The sequence below is a fragment of the Rhinatrema bivittatum genome, chromosome 7, assembly GCF_901001135.1.
Source record: "Rhinatrema bivittatum chromosome 7, aRhiBiv1.1, whole genome shotgun sequence".
NCBI lineage: Eukaryota > Metazoa > Chordata > Amphibia > Gymnophiona > Rhinatrematidae > Rhinatrema > Rhinatrema bivittatum.
In genome coordinates this window covers 185,629,757-185,646,013 of record NC_042621.1, presented here as the reverse complement: position 1 = coordinate 185,646,013, position 16,257 = coordinate 185,629,757, and the positions used below count along the sequence as shown (strand labels likewise).

The window sequence follows — 16,257 nt, the reverse complement described above, 5'->3', positions numbered from 1 at the left end:
CTTCTAGAGACTATTGTGTGAGTGTTACCATCAAGGCTCTGTTCGTGAACTCTGCATACCCTGCCTACTCACTATATTCAGTTTTTCTACAGCTCAGTTATCCAGGATTGCTGTTCCAGTACCTGAGGGACTACAGCCCTGCCGGGCACTTCCAGCTCACTACTGCCACCTCTGGTGGTTCAATATACTGTTTAATCAAAGAACTAGTGTGTGTCTGTCTCCATACTCTGAGCCTGACTGGTGGTCCCTCTCGGGATCTTCCCCCGGGGTTGTGGTCATCTGCCACCAGCCCAAGGATCCACCCACAACTACCTCAAACACCATCAGATTGCTAACTCCATGGATCCGGCACAACTGAGTGCTTTGCAGGCCATACCGGGCCTGGCCCAGCGCATTGTTGTGCAGCAAGATGCCTTGGAGAAACTTACTTCAGCGTTTCATCAGCTACACACACAGAAGTTTAAAGGCACAGCTTCCAACCAAGAAGGTCAGTTACAGGAGGTAACTTTAAAAACTGCTGTACCATTAGCGGCTCCTATCCGCTTTTCTGGTGAAATTCAAAAGGCCCAGGGCTTCCTAAATCAGTGCTGCATGCACTTTGCCTTACAGCCATATTTATTTCCAATGGCTCTTTCCAAGACTACCTACATCCTTTCATACTTGGATGGTAGGGCCTTGTCTTGGGCATCTACCTTATGGGAGCACAAAGAACCCATTTTGCAGGTCATAGAAGGATTTATGGACTTGTTTAAATCCGTTTTCAACGACCCTGCTTGTACTGCTGTAGCCGGTTCTGCCTTGGTGGAATTGAAGCAAGGCAGCAGATCATTGGCTGAATTTGCCATTGAGTTCAAAACTCTTGCGGCAGATCTTCGCTGGGACACCAAATGTCTCAAGACATTCTTTTGCAGAGGCCTGGATACCAGTTTAAAAGATGAGCTGGCTGCTCACGAAACACCTGACTTGCTGGATGAATTAGTAGCCTTGGCCACTCGGATTAATCACCGGCTCCGGAATAAGGTGAAGGAACTCCGGTCCAAAGTGTTACCTCGGTTGAAACAGGCTAGTGCCATTTATGCACCTCGGATGGTTGCAGTAATTCTTGCTGCTGAGAAAGATGAACCGATGCAACTTAGTCGTGGACATTTAACTTCAAAAGAGAGAAGACTTCGGAAGAAGCACGGTCTTTGCATGTACTGTGGTCAGTCCGGCCATAATGTCTCTACATGCTCCATTCGTCCAGAAAACGGATGGGCCTAAGTCCTGCAGGAGGACTGTTCTTAGACCATACCATGTTCATTCCTCCTCCTTCTCTTCCAGTTTCTTGGACTCATGGACTGGTCATGGTTCAGACTCCTGCCCCGATGGACCCAGGAGCAGAAGGCAACTTCAATCTCAGACGTCTAGTGGAAGACGCGAGGAGTCCCTCCATCAAGCTGGAAGATCCACTACTGTGTCATCTTTTGAAGTGGTCTATGGACGCTCCCCAACACTGCCACTTCCACTGAAACTCAGTGACGTCTCAGCAGCTCATCCACTGCTGCTGATATTCATAACGCTTTCCACGTTTCTTTTCTGAAACCACTCATACTCAGCAAATTTTCTTCTAAACCTCAAGATCCACATGTCATCAATGCAGAAGGCGACTTAGAAGAGGTCCTGGATGTTTGCAAGAGAGGCAATACTTTTGAATACCTTCTAAAGTGGGAAGGTTTTGGCCCCAAAGAAGATCTTGGGAGCCTCAGACCAATATTCTGGACAAGAGATGCTTCGTCAGTTCCACCTCGCTCATCTTTCAAGATCTAAGCCTGGTACCCAAAGAGATAATCACCCTTTGAAGGGGGGTACTGTTGCAACCGTCGCTGCTTGACGTCTCCACTCCGCCCTCTTCACCTTTTTGGCGACTCCCTCTTGCTCAAGTGGAAGGTTGGCCACCGTGGCATCTCACTGCCGTCTTTCTCCGGCGTCCCCGGAGTAGCTCGACGCTGCGATCCGCCATGATTCACAAGGGCACGCGTGCGGCACGATCCCAACTGATGTACCAGCAGTGGCGTGAACCTCAGGGGCGTCCCCCTGAGATGACGTCATCAGTACCGGATATGTAAGGTCTTAGAAATCGCTAACTAATCGAGTTAGCAAGGAGTTGAATAGGAGTTGGTTACAGACCAGTTTCACTCTCTCCAAGCTACTCTGCCTCCTCGGACTTACCAGGGGTACCCACTCCTCGGGGGCCTCGCTCTCTCTTTGTTTTTCAGGTCACAGTCAGGAACTGGCACTCGCTCCTTGAGGGCCCATGTTCCTGGACTGGTTGCTGAATACCCTTTCTGCCTGGAAGTCATCATTGCCTACTACACCAGTGAGTTATCTTTTCTCTCTCAGAGCTCTCCCTGGAACCAGGTACTTGCTCCTCGAGAGCCTAACCTATTCCAACACCTGGACTACGTCTAGAGACTATTGTGTGAGTGTTACCTTCAAGGCTCTGTTCCTAAACTCTGCATACCCTGCCTACTCACTATATTCAGTTTCTCTACAGCTCAGTTATCCAGGATCGCTGTTCCAGTACCTGAGGGACTACAGCCCTGCTGGACACTTCCAACTCACTACTGCCATCTCTGGTGGTTCAATATACTGTTTAATAAAAGAACTAGTGAGTGTCTGTCTCCATACTCTGAGCCTGATTGGTGGTCCCTCTCGGGATCTTCCCCCGGGGGCGTGGTCATCTGCCACCGGCCCAAGGATCCACCCACAACTACCTCAAACACCAACAGGCCTCCTGTCCCCATCTAGGCTAGGCCGCAGTTGACAGTACAAATCTTGGGAAAAGACTAATTCACCACAAGTTACAGCACCCTTCACCGCTAAGATAATGTTAAAGCTGTTGTGGCTGAAAGCTGCTGTCAGGCCCCTTTGACTGGGGTACTGTTTACTGCAGCCTACACATTTATTTATTTATTTATTTGTTTGTTTGTTTGTTTGTTTGTTTTTAATTTTTATATACTGAGATTCCTGTATGACATACAAATCACTCCGGTTTACATAAAACAGTAAATCACCCAAGGCTATATCGCCTAAGGCTTTATCGCCCAAGGTTTTATTGCCCAAGGCTTTACATAAAACAATTGAAGCAATTGAACATAGTACAATTAACCAGTGAATGAAAAAGGAACAAATAACAATTGAATGCATACGGGATATAAAATATATGAATGAAAGAACTTGAATAAATGAACTCCGAACTGAAAACTACCATAAGAATTAGTCCTGGCGTCTGCCTGAATGAAAATACAAATTAAAAAGGGGAGGAATACAATTAAGTGAAGAAAGGGAGAGGAGAGGTCCTATTGGAAAGTTGGAATGGGATAGAATATGAGACAAGAGATATAACATTGTCCTCTTGGGTGAGAGAGAATATTGAGAGGAATTGAGTGGAAAAAGGCCCAGGGGCAGCGAAAGACGGCCCAGAGGCAGTGAAACCGATCAAGAGAGTCAAAAAATTAGAAACTTCACGAGATAGCACTTGATTGAGTTTATCATGTCATCCAGGCAGCATTACGTGTCTGGGAAAGCTTGGCTGAAGAGCCAGGTTTTTAGCTTTTTTTTAAACTCCTGATGGCTTGGTTCAAGTCGTAGATCTGGGGGGAGCGTGTTCCATTGGTGGGGGCCTGCTGAAGATAGTGCTCACTTCCTTAGTGATTTTTTGCAGGCGGGGCATACAGTGTGCCTTTGTATGCGCTTCTGATGGGTCTAGAAGAGGTATGCGGTCGAAGTTGTGTACTTAACATGATGGGAGAGAGGTTGTGTGTTGCTTTGTGAATGATTGAGAGAACTTTAAAGAGGATAAATGGAGGATAAATGTTGTGCAGATAGGTGGGAAAACCGCTACTCAAAAAAGTCATTAGGAGTGTGAGTAAGCATTCTTATACACCTTCAGGGAAAGAGGTCTGACATGCCCCTCATTTTCATTAAATCTTGCCCAAACCCCTCCCCAATCCCGCCCCTTTGAATAATTTGACAAATTTGCATTCACACTGCATTCTGTGATATCTATCGCAGGTGTTATTGAGGGAGTTAACGCCAAAATGCACTTTGATGAATGTCCCTGTATGTTAGTTGGATAACTTTGCTCTGCCCCAGACTTATCTGGCTAAGTTGTTAGCTAGCTGACAACTTAGCCAGATAAGTCAGAGTTGGTCAAATGGGCAGGAAATTCAAAACCCCAGAGTTTTTCTAGCTAAGTGATAACTTACTGGACAAACCTCTTTGAATATGGACCTTTGTGTGCTTAAGTGTAACCTCCGGCTACACCAGGGTACATAAAATGCTGCAAGGTGCTGGAATTATGTGACAGAAATCAGACTCTCAAATTTATTTAATGGGTTCAGCATTATGGGTCATGCATCTTTCAGATGATAAAGTGGGCCTGGATAGAAAACAGCAGGGGTTCACCTTCTCTTGGCTGGTTAGGAAGGATACTCATCTCCTCTCTTCCATGAACCCTAAACCTGTGAGTTATTCCCTTAGTGATGGCATGATAAAGCATTGAGACAGAGCCTCATCACTCTCAGATAAATCAAAACTCTCAACTTTATTTCTGGTTTTACAGCCAGTCATTATGTACTACAGTCAGAGTAAAATCTCCCCAGTCATACACTCTTTGGCACCCCGAAGAATAAATATGCCAATTGCTCAGCCTTTACTTGAACAGAAATTAGATTTTCCAACTTCACCTATTAATAGTTTTATGGAATGTGTTGCTTACATCTCTTCCTATTACAGTACTTAAAATCTCCACACATTAGGTACACTTCCCATCTTATTCCAATCAACCTAACAAAAAGAATAGGCACATTACCCCAAATTCCTAATCCTTTTAAACATATTGGAGGTCTCTCTCTCTATAATCTCCATCCTAGAAAGGGCCCTATCCCAACAAGTATCCCAGAATTTATACTTTCCTGGACATATCTTCAATCAATCACATCAGCTCATGCTATTAAGGGGACTAACACACTACTCCCTTGTTTTCAACATTAAAATATCATATTGACATTTCCCATGGAAATTCAGATGCATTACATATTCAAACAGCTGAAACATTTTAGATAAAACTGAACAAAGAAAATCCTGGAGTCTCCCCAACCCAGAATATCTAGTACTACCAGAAAGGGAAAATAGCAGCAATTTTGAGGTATCTTCACATATGTATGTATATTACTGGGGTTCGCGGAACCTTGTACTGGATTACTCAAAAGATGAAGCATAGAAGGAAATTAGATTCAGCATTTCCACCTTTATTCACGAATGGTTGCAGAAAAGTTTTGGTCCCTCGACTCGGACCGTGTTTCACCACATGGGCTGCATTGGGAGGGACAGAAACCCAAGAAATCAACTTATGGTAAATGTCCAAAACTTAAGACGGGAATAAAGTCCAACTGCAATCAGAGAAGTTGCCTTAATGTTGTTTGAAGCCCTGCAGAGATGCCACGGAACTTTTGCCTTCAGGTTTACTCCGAAGCCTTACTTGCCTCTCTGCTTTTTGAACGTTTGAATTGGCTCGACATAAGTTTTAAAAAATTGCAGTTCTGGCTGTGGCCTTCACGCCTGCAAGCTCAACCCCATTTCAGATTATCCTCCGCAAGGTGCTTCACACAGATTTAAGGCAACTTCTCTGACTGCACATGGACTTTATTCCCGTCTTAAGTTTTGGACATTTACCATAAGTTGATTTCTTGGGCTTCTGTCCCTCCCGACGTAGCCCATGTGGCGAAACACAGTCCGTGTCAGGGGACTGAAACTTTTCTTCAACCATTCATGAATAAAGGTGGAAATGCTGAATCTAATTTCTTTCTATGCTTCATCTTTTGAGTAATCCAATACAAGGTTCCGTGAACTTCTTTAGCGCTATACCATTTACTATTGTGGTTTATACCAATTGTATATACCGCTTATCATCTCCACTTCCCATTGTATATTACTGGACTCAGTCAACAGAGTAGAGTAATTGGGTTTTCATGATTTCCACAATGGATATGCATGAGATATATTTGCATTCAATGGAGACAGTTTATGTAAATAAATCTCATGCATATTCATTGAGGAAATCCTGAAAACCTGACTGAGTTTTGGCTATCAAGGACCTAGTTTGGAAACCCCTGTTGTAGACTTTCATTGAAAAGCAATTTGACTACATCCATATTCCTAGTTGTCTACGGTTATATCTTTATATGTATTTCTCTTATGGCAGCTGTTGTTCTTGAAATATTAAAAGCTGCACTATTTTACCTTGTATTCATTGGCTCACAGGTATAGGGGCATTGCTAGAATACTCCATTTAGGGACAGTTCCACTTGGAAGTCTAGTCATAGAAGGAGAATCCATTATTCTATAGACCGCCTCTCTGACTGGAATCACACAAACATTTACTGCTTTGGTAGTTTCTGTTTGAAAATTAGTATAAAATAAGGATGTGAATCGGTTCCGGTTTCGGCATTGTGAACCCGTGGGAAATCTTCGTTTCCCATGGTCCAGATGTTTTTTTCTTTTTTTTGGCTGTCCCGAGCCGAAAAAAAAAACAAACCCAGCCCGACCCTTTCAATCTAATTATTTAGAATCCCCCACCCCCCCAAACTTTCCTAAAGTACCTGGTGCTCCAGCGGGAGTCCCGGGAGCGATCTCCCGCTCTCGGACCATCGTCTGCCAGTAAACAAAATGGCACTGATGGCCCTTGGCCCTTACCATGTGACAGGGGCTATCGGTGCCATTGGCCGGCCCCTGTCACATGAGAGGAGCAATGGATGGCTGGCGCCATCTTAAAAAATGGCACGGGCCAACCATTTCTCCTATCTTGTGATAGGGGCCGGCCAATGGCACCGATAGCCTCTGTCACATGGTAAGGGCAAAGGGCCATGGGCACCATTTTGTTTACTGGCAGCTGATGGCCCAAGAGTGGGAGATCACTCCTGGGACCCCCGCTGGACCACCAGGTAATTTAGGAAAGTTTTTTGTGGATCGGGAGGATGGGGGATTCTAAATAATTAGATTTAAAGGGTCGGGGTGGGATTGGGGTTTTTTTTTCTGTGTGCCCTTTCTTCCCCCTCCCCCAAACGATAAGAAAACCACACAAAAATTTTGTGGGGTTTTCCTATCACTTTCGGGGACCTCTCGATACTTGATGGATGAGAAAATGTCGTATGATATTTTCATCCGTCAGAAAAATGATTCCCATCCCTAGGACAAAATGCTTACTAAAAGCTCCTAGCTATTGGGAGAGTTAAGTGGGGGAGGCAATTGTCCTGCTGGCCTACAGAAGCACCTCAGGGGTATGAGGGAACAGAGGACCAAATTGACTAGTAGAACCAATCCACCTTGTAGAGGTGTGCATCCGTTTTCCACATATTTGTAATCCGCAACTTATTTTTTGCTATCTATTAAATACGTGGGGAGGCGAAACGCATCGCGACTCCCCACGTATTAAACAGATTTCTGTTTAATTCGGCCTAAATAAAAATTTAAACCCCCCCCACCCTCCTGACCCCCTCAAGACTCACCAAAACTCCCTGGTAGTCCAGCAGTGGGGTCCGGGAACTCACTCAGACCCTCGGTGCTAGTTTCATCACAGGGGCTACCGGTGCCATTGGTCAGCCCCTGTCACATGGCCATCAGTGCCATCTTGTGCTCCTACCATGTGACAGGGGCTGACCAATGGCACCGGTAGCCCCTGTGACATAGTATGGGCAAAGGCTATCGGCGCCATTTTGAGTCCTGGCGTCGGACGGCAGGTCGCTCCGGGACCCCCGTTAGACTCACAGGGCCTTTTGGCCAGCTTGGGGGGGCCTCATGATCCCCACAAGACTTGCCAAAAGTCCAGCGGGGGTCCGGGAGCGACCTCCTTTCAAGCCGGCCGTCCGATCCCAATATTCAAAATGGCGCCGATCGCCGCCATTTTGAGACTCAAAATCGCCGTCCCGCCAATACTCAAAATGGCGGCGATCGGCGCCATTTTGAATATTGGGATCGGACGGCCGGCTTGAAAGGAGGTCGCTCCCGGACCCCCGCTGGACTTTTGGCAAGTCTTGTGGGGGTCATGAGGCCCCCCCAAGCTGGCCAAAAGTCCTGTGGGTCCAACGGGGGTCCCAGAGCGACCTTCCGTCCGACGCCAGGACTCAAAATGGTGCCGATAGCCTTTGCCCATACTATGTCACAGGGGCTACCGGTGCCATTGGTCAGCCCCTGTCACATGGTAGGAGCACAAGATGGCGCTGATGGCCATGTGACAGGGGCTGACCAATGGCACCGGTAGCCCCTGTGACAAAGGCTATCGGCGCCGTGATGAAACTAGCACCGAGGGTCTGAGTGAGTTCCCGGACCCCACCGCTGGACCACCAGGGAGTTTTGGTAAGTCTTGGGGGGGTCAGGAGGGTGGGGGGTTGTAGTTAATTTAGTAGTAACGTATTTACAGATCGACAACTTATTGAATTCTCCATACTTCCGCATACAACGGAATTGACCCCCCACCAATACCTATCGCGTACGCAACGAAAACTTTTTGCCTGCACATCCCTACCACCTTGTGAGTCTTGCATTCTACATGACTGTCATTCTCTCTCATAAAAGCCAGGGTATGTGAGTCTGCAAGGTTGTTTTCATATAGTATCTGTGTTTGTCTAGCATTCTAGTGTGGACCCTGTTGTACTCTGTTTTGTTTGTGCATGCCATTTATTCAATTTTTCATACAGTGCCTACTGCCTCCTTGTGTCTGTTTTGCCTGTATGTATGTGAAATGTGACATTGTTTTCTTTCTTTCTGTGAGCATGTTCTTTTGTTGAGTGCACTAATACAACATGTGCTGTCTCTGTTTTTGCTGAGTTGTGCCTGTCATGTTATGTGTCCTTGCCTTTCTTGGTTACATTATATGTCTTCTTTCTTCTGTACACCCTTGTACACCCTGTCTTTGTATTTTTTAAGTTTCTAATGCTGTGTTTCCCAACCCTCTCCTGGAAGGCACACCTATCCAGTTGGGTTTCAGGGTTGCCATAATGAATATGCATGAAATAGATTTCCATACTCTGGGTATCCAATGTATGCAGATCTATATCATGCTTATTAATTTAGGTTAGCTGTTCCTCCAGAAGAAGATTGGGAAACTCTGTTCTAATGTGTCAATATTCAAATGGCTTTGTCTGAATAACGTTTGAAGTTATCAGAACAAAGTCCAATATTTGAATCTCCTCCCCTCCCCCAGCCATCCCAAGCAGTTACATTGTAACTGGATAAGTCATTATCTGGTTAAAATATATCCATATAAAGAAGAGGTTGCATAGGGATGTTCCAGGAACAAGGCTTAAGTTTATCCGGTTAGCACTGAATATCAACACTAATCAGAAAAAGTTATATAGCTAACTATGGTCAGAAAAAGCCTTGTCCTAATGTTAGCCAGATATCAATAAAATAACTAGGAGCTGAGCAAAGATCAATCCTCCTGCTCACCCGCAATAGAGTCAAAGATGTAGCATGGCCAAGCAGATCCTACTTCCCCACAATATTTGCAAACCTTGTCATATGGTTAAAGGTTTCTTCTTCTGACCCTGCTCCCACTCCCCAATTTAACTTAAAATTGCCCTGCAGCAAGCAGCGCTGATCTCCCAACTCATACTATTAAAAAAATTGCCCCAAATTTCCACTGCCAAACCTCTAAACTGTACCCCTTAACTCCCCAAACTGTCCCAGAAGCAAAGTGTTGTGCACCGCTACCAGCACTTAGTATTCATTTATTCACTGCACTTGATCCATTCACTGGCAACTGTTTCTTTTTGTTTTTTTTTCATTTTCAAATTTTTCATTTTGTTTGAAATCAAATGTACATCTCTGATTGGTGACTGAGGAGGGGACTCATGGACAGTATGAGTAGGGGTGTGAAATTGGGTTATTTTTATCTATTTATTTAGAGTTGCAGCCTGCATGCTCCAAGGTTTGCAGCTGGTAATAGTCATACATACATAATGAAATACAAATACAACAAAATAAAAGCAGGAAACATCAAATTGTAAGCAAAAGTAAAAGTAAAGAACAACTGCTTAAAGCACAAGACAAGTTTCTCCAAATGCAAGCCTGAAGAAGTAGGTCTTCAATTGCTTTTTAAATGATTTTGCGCATTTTGTCTGACTGAGGGGTTCTGTAGGGAGTTCCAGAGGCAGGGGCAGGCAATCAAAAAAGTACACTCGTGGATAGTGGATCTGAGAACGGGATAAGACAGGGGGTGGGAGGGACTGAGAGATGTTGTGAAGGCATTGGAATACATATATAGTAACACAGTAACATAGTAGTGATGGCAGGAAAGGTCTAAGAAGGGGGAGAAAAGGCTGGAATTTGGGCTGGGGAGAAGATAAGGGCAAAGATGGTAACATTAAAACAGCAGTGCAGGCAAACATGAACTCACTTATGCCGGCTCACACCCATGGGCTGGGCCATTTTATAACATGGGCACATATATGCATGCATCTTATAAATGTGGCTGGACGTGCGTAAAGGTTCACGCCATTTTATATGGATGTGCGCATGTGCCCGCTTCTACCGCATAAGTGGGGGGATTTTAATATACATGTGTGCCAACGCAATAACCAGTTAAACCAGTTCATTCCCATTTTGCCCAGTTACAGGATAGGACTTCCTAACCCCACTTGCTAAGTAACCTCTCTTTTTCCCTACTTGCCCCAACCCTTAAAACCCCACTGACTAGCCTAGTTTTTTTTGTTTTATAACTTACACGCCACTTATAGCAGAAGTAAAGTTACTCAATAGGGGACCCACATGCGTGCTTGTGTGCATAAATACGTGCTGGTTTCCATTTAAATTCCAGGAATGCCCACGCCCTGCCCCTTTTTTGGACTTTTTCTTTTGAGCTGGTACCGGGAGATACACACGGCCGGGGACTCTTCTTAAAATACACACGCCACGTGCTGGCCCAAGAGACGCAAGTATCTCCCTGACTTGGCACGCGTCAAGGGCTTTCAAAATTTACCCCAGTGGAAAGCTGAATAAGGGGTAAGAGAAAGAAAAAAGTGGCCTGTACATTGTGAACAATACAGGTTATTCAAAACTGGCACAATTATGTAGGCATAGATCATTTTGTATACTTTTGATTTTTTTTCTATTATATGAAAAGAAAATTTACCTGTTCTGAGGGCATTTCACCAAATAATGTTTTACTGTTGAAAGAAGAGAAGACATTTCAGAAATGTACAGTACAGACTATATAGAACTATACAGACAATGCTTGGGCAACACACTGACAGAACAGTTAACGCATCACTTACTAGCTAGTAGGGATGTGAATTGGGCTTCGGACGATTGAAAATATCGGACGATATTTTCAAAATCATCAGAAATCGGGGGCTCCCCCAAAACGATAGGAAAACCCCATGATATTGATCGTGGGGGTTCTCTTATCATTTTGGGGGAGGGCGGGAAAAACGGCACACAAAAATAACCCTTAAACCCACCCCGACCCTTTAAAACTAATCATTTAGCTTTCCCCACCCTCCCGACCCCCCAAAAAACTTTTTACAGGTACCTGTTGGTCCAGTGGGGGCCCTGGAGCGATCTCCCGCTCCCGGGCCGTCGGCTGCCACTAATCAAAATGGCGCCGATGGCCCTTTGCCCTTACCATGTGACAGGGTATCCGTGCCATTGGCCGGACCCTGTCACATGGTAGAAGCACTGGATGGCCGGCGCCAACTTGTGCTCCTACCATGTGACAGGGGCTGACCAATGGCACCGGCAGCCCCTGTGACATGGAAGGAGCAATGGATGGCCCACACCATTTTCTAAGATGGTGCTGGCCGTCCATTGCTCCTACCATGTGACAGTGGCCAACCAATGGCACCGGTAGCCCCTGTCACATGGTAAGTGCAAAGGGCCACCGGCGCCATTTTGATTCCTGGCAGGCCCGATGCCCTGAGAGCGGAAGATCGCTCCTGGGAGCCCAGCTGGACCACCAGGGCTTTCAGTAAGTCTTGGGGGGGATCGGGATGGTGTGTGTGTCTGGGTGGGGGTGTAATTAAGTAAATTTGAAGGATTGGGTGGGTTTGGGTTTTTTTTAAAATAAATGTGCCCCCCCCCCCCCGCGCTAACCCGAAAAATGATTTTTCCTTGAAATTTCGGAGAAAGCCCGATCATTTTTCGGGTCCTCCGATCCATGCCGAATTGGACAATTTCGTTGACATTTTCCAATTCGGCAAAAACGAATGCACATCTCTATAACACAGTACAAAATTTCATCTTTGTGAGACTTTCCTCACGCCAAATGACATCAAATCTTCACCAAGGTGTACTGTGCTGTTTGTATATCTCAATCTACATGCGAAACTGGCCCTTAAACCCTAAACCATCACTAACACCTCACCTCGACCTATTAGATGGCCCCAAAGAGACACTCTCTCTCTCTAGCTAGATATCTATATCTATATCTCATGAATTGCATTATGGCCATTTTGGGCATATCACACAGTCTAACGCCAGGAAGAAAGGTGTAGTTATTCTGGCTTTAAAACTATGCGATATTGCCTCTAATTCAACTAAATCCTGCCCAAACTCCTCCCCAATCCCCCCCCCCCCCAAATTTGCATTTGCACTTTGTGTTACCATACTTTTTGCATGCATTATGACGTTAATGCCTGCATTAACATGTTATTGCGTGCTTTAACACCATTATGCATTTTGCTGAATGATGGGGTTAGTCAGATAAGTAGTGATATCTAACTGATAATATATTAAATAGCCGTATTTGTTATAATTAAAAGAAATACAACACTCTTGAGGCTGTTTTTGATTCCCTGAGTCAGGCACCATTTTGGTGCCTAAATTAATCTGTGCTGTGACTAAGAAAAATGGAAATGCAACGCAATGTATTTTCATGAGCTGAGAATATGGAATACAAGACCAACTTCAGTCAAGTACTGTGCATGAAGAGGCATATAGAATTTGGATATTTCAGTTCTATATAAGAGTGTGACTTGTGAAAGACATGAATATTTCACTGTAAGCTAGATGTAAAGTGGAATCAAACTTTAAAAATTGTTGACTGTTAAATTAAGTAATGACACTGTTACAGGTATACATGGGTCATTAGGAGTAAAGAAACATGAGTGAGAGTGAAGTATCACAGACATTAAAGACAAATTAAAAAGTAAAGAGACTGATTTTGTTTATTGTATGGTGCTATAATGTTGTTTGTTGTATGGTGCTTGTCAGCCGAAACATGGCCCATGTCGGGTGAAATCATTGAGCTTCTGAGCCGTTGAAGCAATTTTGCACTGGGTGGAATGGTGAACATCCGATTCGGCTAAGTATTTTTGTTTTTAATATATGAAAAATTCAAAAATTAAATTAAAAAATAGGTGCCATATGTGTTGGTGAAATAGAAGAGAATAACATGTTTTTCAATAAAATTAATGAAAAAGTTGAAAGTGAATAAGGCGACAGTAAATGATTAAGGTCACAGTGCTTAAACGGCTGATACTGTCTGGGGCCCATTGCGGGCGAGAGACAGTGGATTAAAACTATAAGCACAGTCTTCTGATACTCTCTTCTTTGATTTAAATGCCTCTTGGCAAACATGTTTTTTAATATTTAGATTTGAACATAGTTCTGCCCTCTCATGTGGTGGTTTTTGGATAATTTCCTTTGAGAGAAGGTTGCTTCTGTTTTTGTGGTAAACCTTGATGCCCATATTATATTTGGATGTGGCTTTGGAACAGTATTTATGAGCAACAAAAATATTTAAAAATATTTTTAACATTATGTTTTGTATGAAAATTAAAAAAATATTAAAATATACTGAAAAAACCTAGAAAATTGTTTATAAAAATGTTAATTTGGGGGGGGGGGGGGGGGAGATTGTTGTTTATCCCACGGCATAACCTACTTTTGGCCAATCTGCTTGTTATATTTCTTTTTCCCTTCCCAGATGAAATAAAAAATAAAAACAGATTCTGAAATTTATAATAAAATACTTGAGAAACCTATTTAAGGAGTATTCAAGAGAATGCTCATAGTAATATTCCATGCTGGTAGTGAAGGAACTTGGTCATAGGTAATAATTGCCTGGTATAAACATGTTTCTAAGCAATTTATATATTTTTCTAAAATAAAATTTTGCGGCTTGTGTCTATGTTTCCTAAATAATTTGTTTCACCATTCCTCATCATGACAAGGAAAATACAGTAGAATTGCTTACCTGTAACAGGTGGTCTCCAAGGAAACCAGGATATTAAGTCCTCACACAAGATTGACATCACCAGATGGAGCCTGGATCTTAGCTGAGAATTTACAGCTCTAAAAATCTCTAACCTGCTCTACTGAGTATGCGTGGGATTTCCAGTATTATGGTGACTGCCCAGAGCTCCTCCCAGTTCAGTATTTTGCTTTTAAAAAGAAGGATCCAACTCCTAGGAGAGGTGGAAGGGTTTTGTGAGGACTAAGTACTCACTGTTCTTGGAGAACACCTGTTACAGGTAAGCAACTGTGCTTTCTCTAAGTACAAGCAGGATACATTGTCCTCACACATGGGAATCCCAAGCTACACACTGTCTTCATAGAAAAAAAGGGAAAATACAACATACCAACGTGACACGGTGTTTTTGTTGGCAATTGGCCATTTTATGAATTTTTATTCTTTTTTTTCTTTTTAAGAAGGCAACCTAGAAAAAATTAGAATGGGCCTTGGGGGAATAGAGTTGGACTAACTTCAAATATACCTTATAGGACAGACTGATCAAATCAGGCTCAGATTTAGGCACAGGCAACGTAGCTACTGCCTCTGGTGTCAAATATTGATAGGCACTGGAGCATTGCCACTGCTATGACTTTATCCAAGCCTGCCTCTGAATCACAACTTTGAAAAATAAATTCAGTGTGGGGCCACCAACTGCCCATCGTGGTATCAAAGCCCTATGATAGCACCACCCCTCACACAGATTTCCATAGTAACAGGAAGCCACAGGGCCTTGAGAGCGTGACAGGCAGCTAAATGCCCCCCGTGCTGAATTTATTTTTCAGAGTTGTTGCTGCTGCTGGATACTAGAGATGTGAATCGTGTCCTCGATCGTCTTAACGATCGATTTCGGCTGGGAGGGGGAGGGAATAGTATCGTTGCCGTTTGGGTGTTTAGAATATCGTGAAAATCGTTAAAATCGTGAACCGGCACACTAAAACCCCCTAAAACCCACCCCCGACCCTTTAAATTAAATCCCCCACCCCCAAATGCCTTAAATTACCATGGGATCCAGCGGCGGTCCATAGCTAAATCAGGGGAAGGGGGAGGGCAGGAAAACCGGCACACTAAATCCCCCTAAAACCCACCCCAGACCCTTTAAATTAAATCCCCCCTCCCGAACCCCCCCCAAATGCCTTAAAGTACCCTGGGGTCCAGCGGCGGTCCGAAACGGGCTCCTGCTGTTGAAGCGTGTTGTCTTCAGCCGGCGCCATTTTGCAAAATGGCCGCCGCAAAATGGCGGCGGCCATAGACCAACACGATTCGACCGCAGGAGGTCGCTTCCGGACCCCCGCTGGACTTTTGGCAAGTCTTGTGGGGGTCAGGAGGCCCCCCCAAGCTGGCCAAAAGTCTCTGGGGGTCCAGCGGGCGTCCGGGAGCGATCTCCTGCCGCGAATCGTTTTCCGTACGGATAATGGCGCCGGCCATACGCGTATAGCCGGCGCCATTTTCCGTACGGGAAATGGCGCTGGCAGGAGATCGACTGCAGGAGGTCGTTCAGCGGAGGTCCGGAACCCTCACTGAACGACCTCCTGCAGTCGATCTCCTGCCAGCGCCATTTTCCATACGGAAAATGGCGCCGGCCATACGCGTATGGCCGGCGCCATTATCCGTACGGAAAACGATTCGCGGCAGGAGATCGCTCCCGGACGCCCGCTGGACCCCCAGAGACTTTTGGCCAGCTTGGGGGGGGCCTCCTGACCCCACAAGACTTGCCAAAAGTCCAGCAGGGGTCCGGAAGCGACCTCCTGCGGTCGAATCGTGTTGGTCTATGGCCGCCGCCATTTTGCGGTGGCCATTTTGCAAAATGGCGCCGGCTGAAGACAACACGCTTCAACAGCAGGAGCCCGTTTTGGACCGCCTCTGGACCCCAGGGTACTTTAAGGCATTTGGGGGGATTTAATTTAAAGGGTCGGGGGTGGGTTTTAGGGGGATTTAGTGTGCCGGTTTTCCTGCCCTCCCCCTTCCCCCGATTTAGCTATGGACCG

General features: G+C 45.0%; 1 protein-coding gene across 1 annotated transcript in view; it reads right to left on the bottom strand.

The window, feature by feature from the left end:
• The window catches only part of VSTM4 (V-set and transmembrane domain containing 4), a 118,387-nt gene that overhangs the window by 44,842 nt on the left and 57,288 nt on the right, over positions 1-16,257 (bottom strand). The window contains exon 5 of the mRNA XM_029609623.1: positions 11,171-11,204. Coding sequence (XP_029465483.1) covers positions 11,171-11,204 — 34 coding nt within the window. The remainder of the gene's footprint in view (positions 1-11,170; positions 11,205-16,257) is intronic.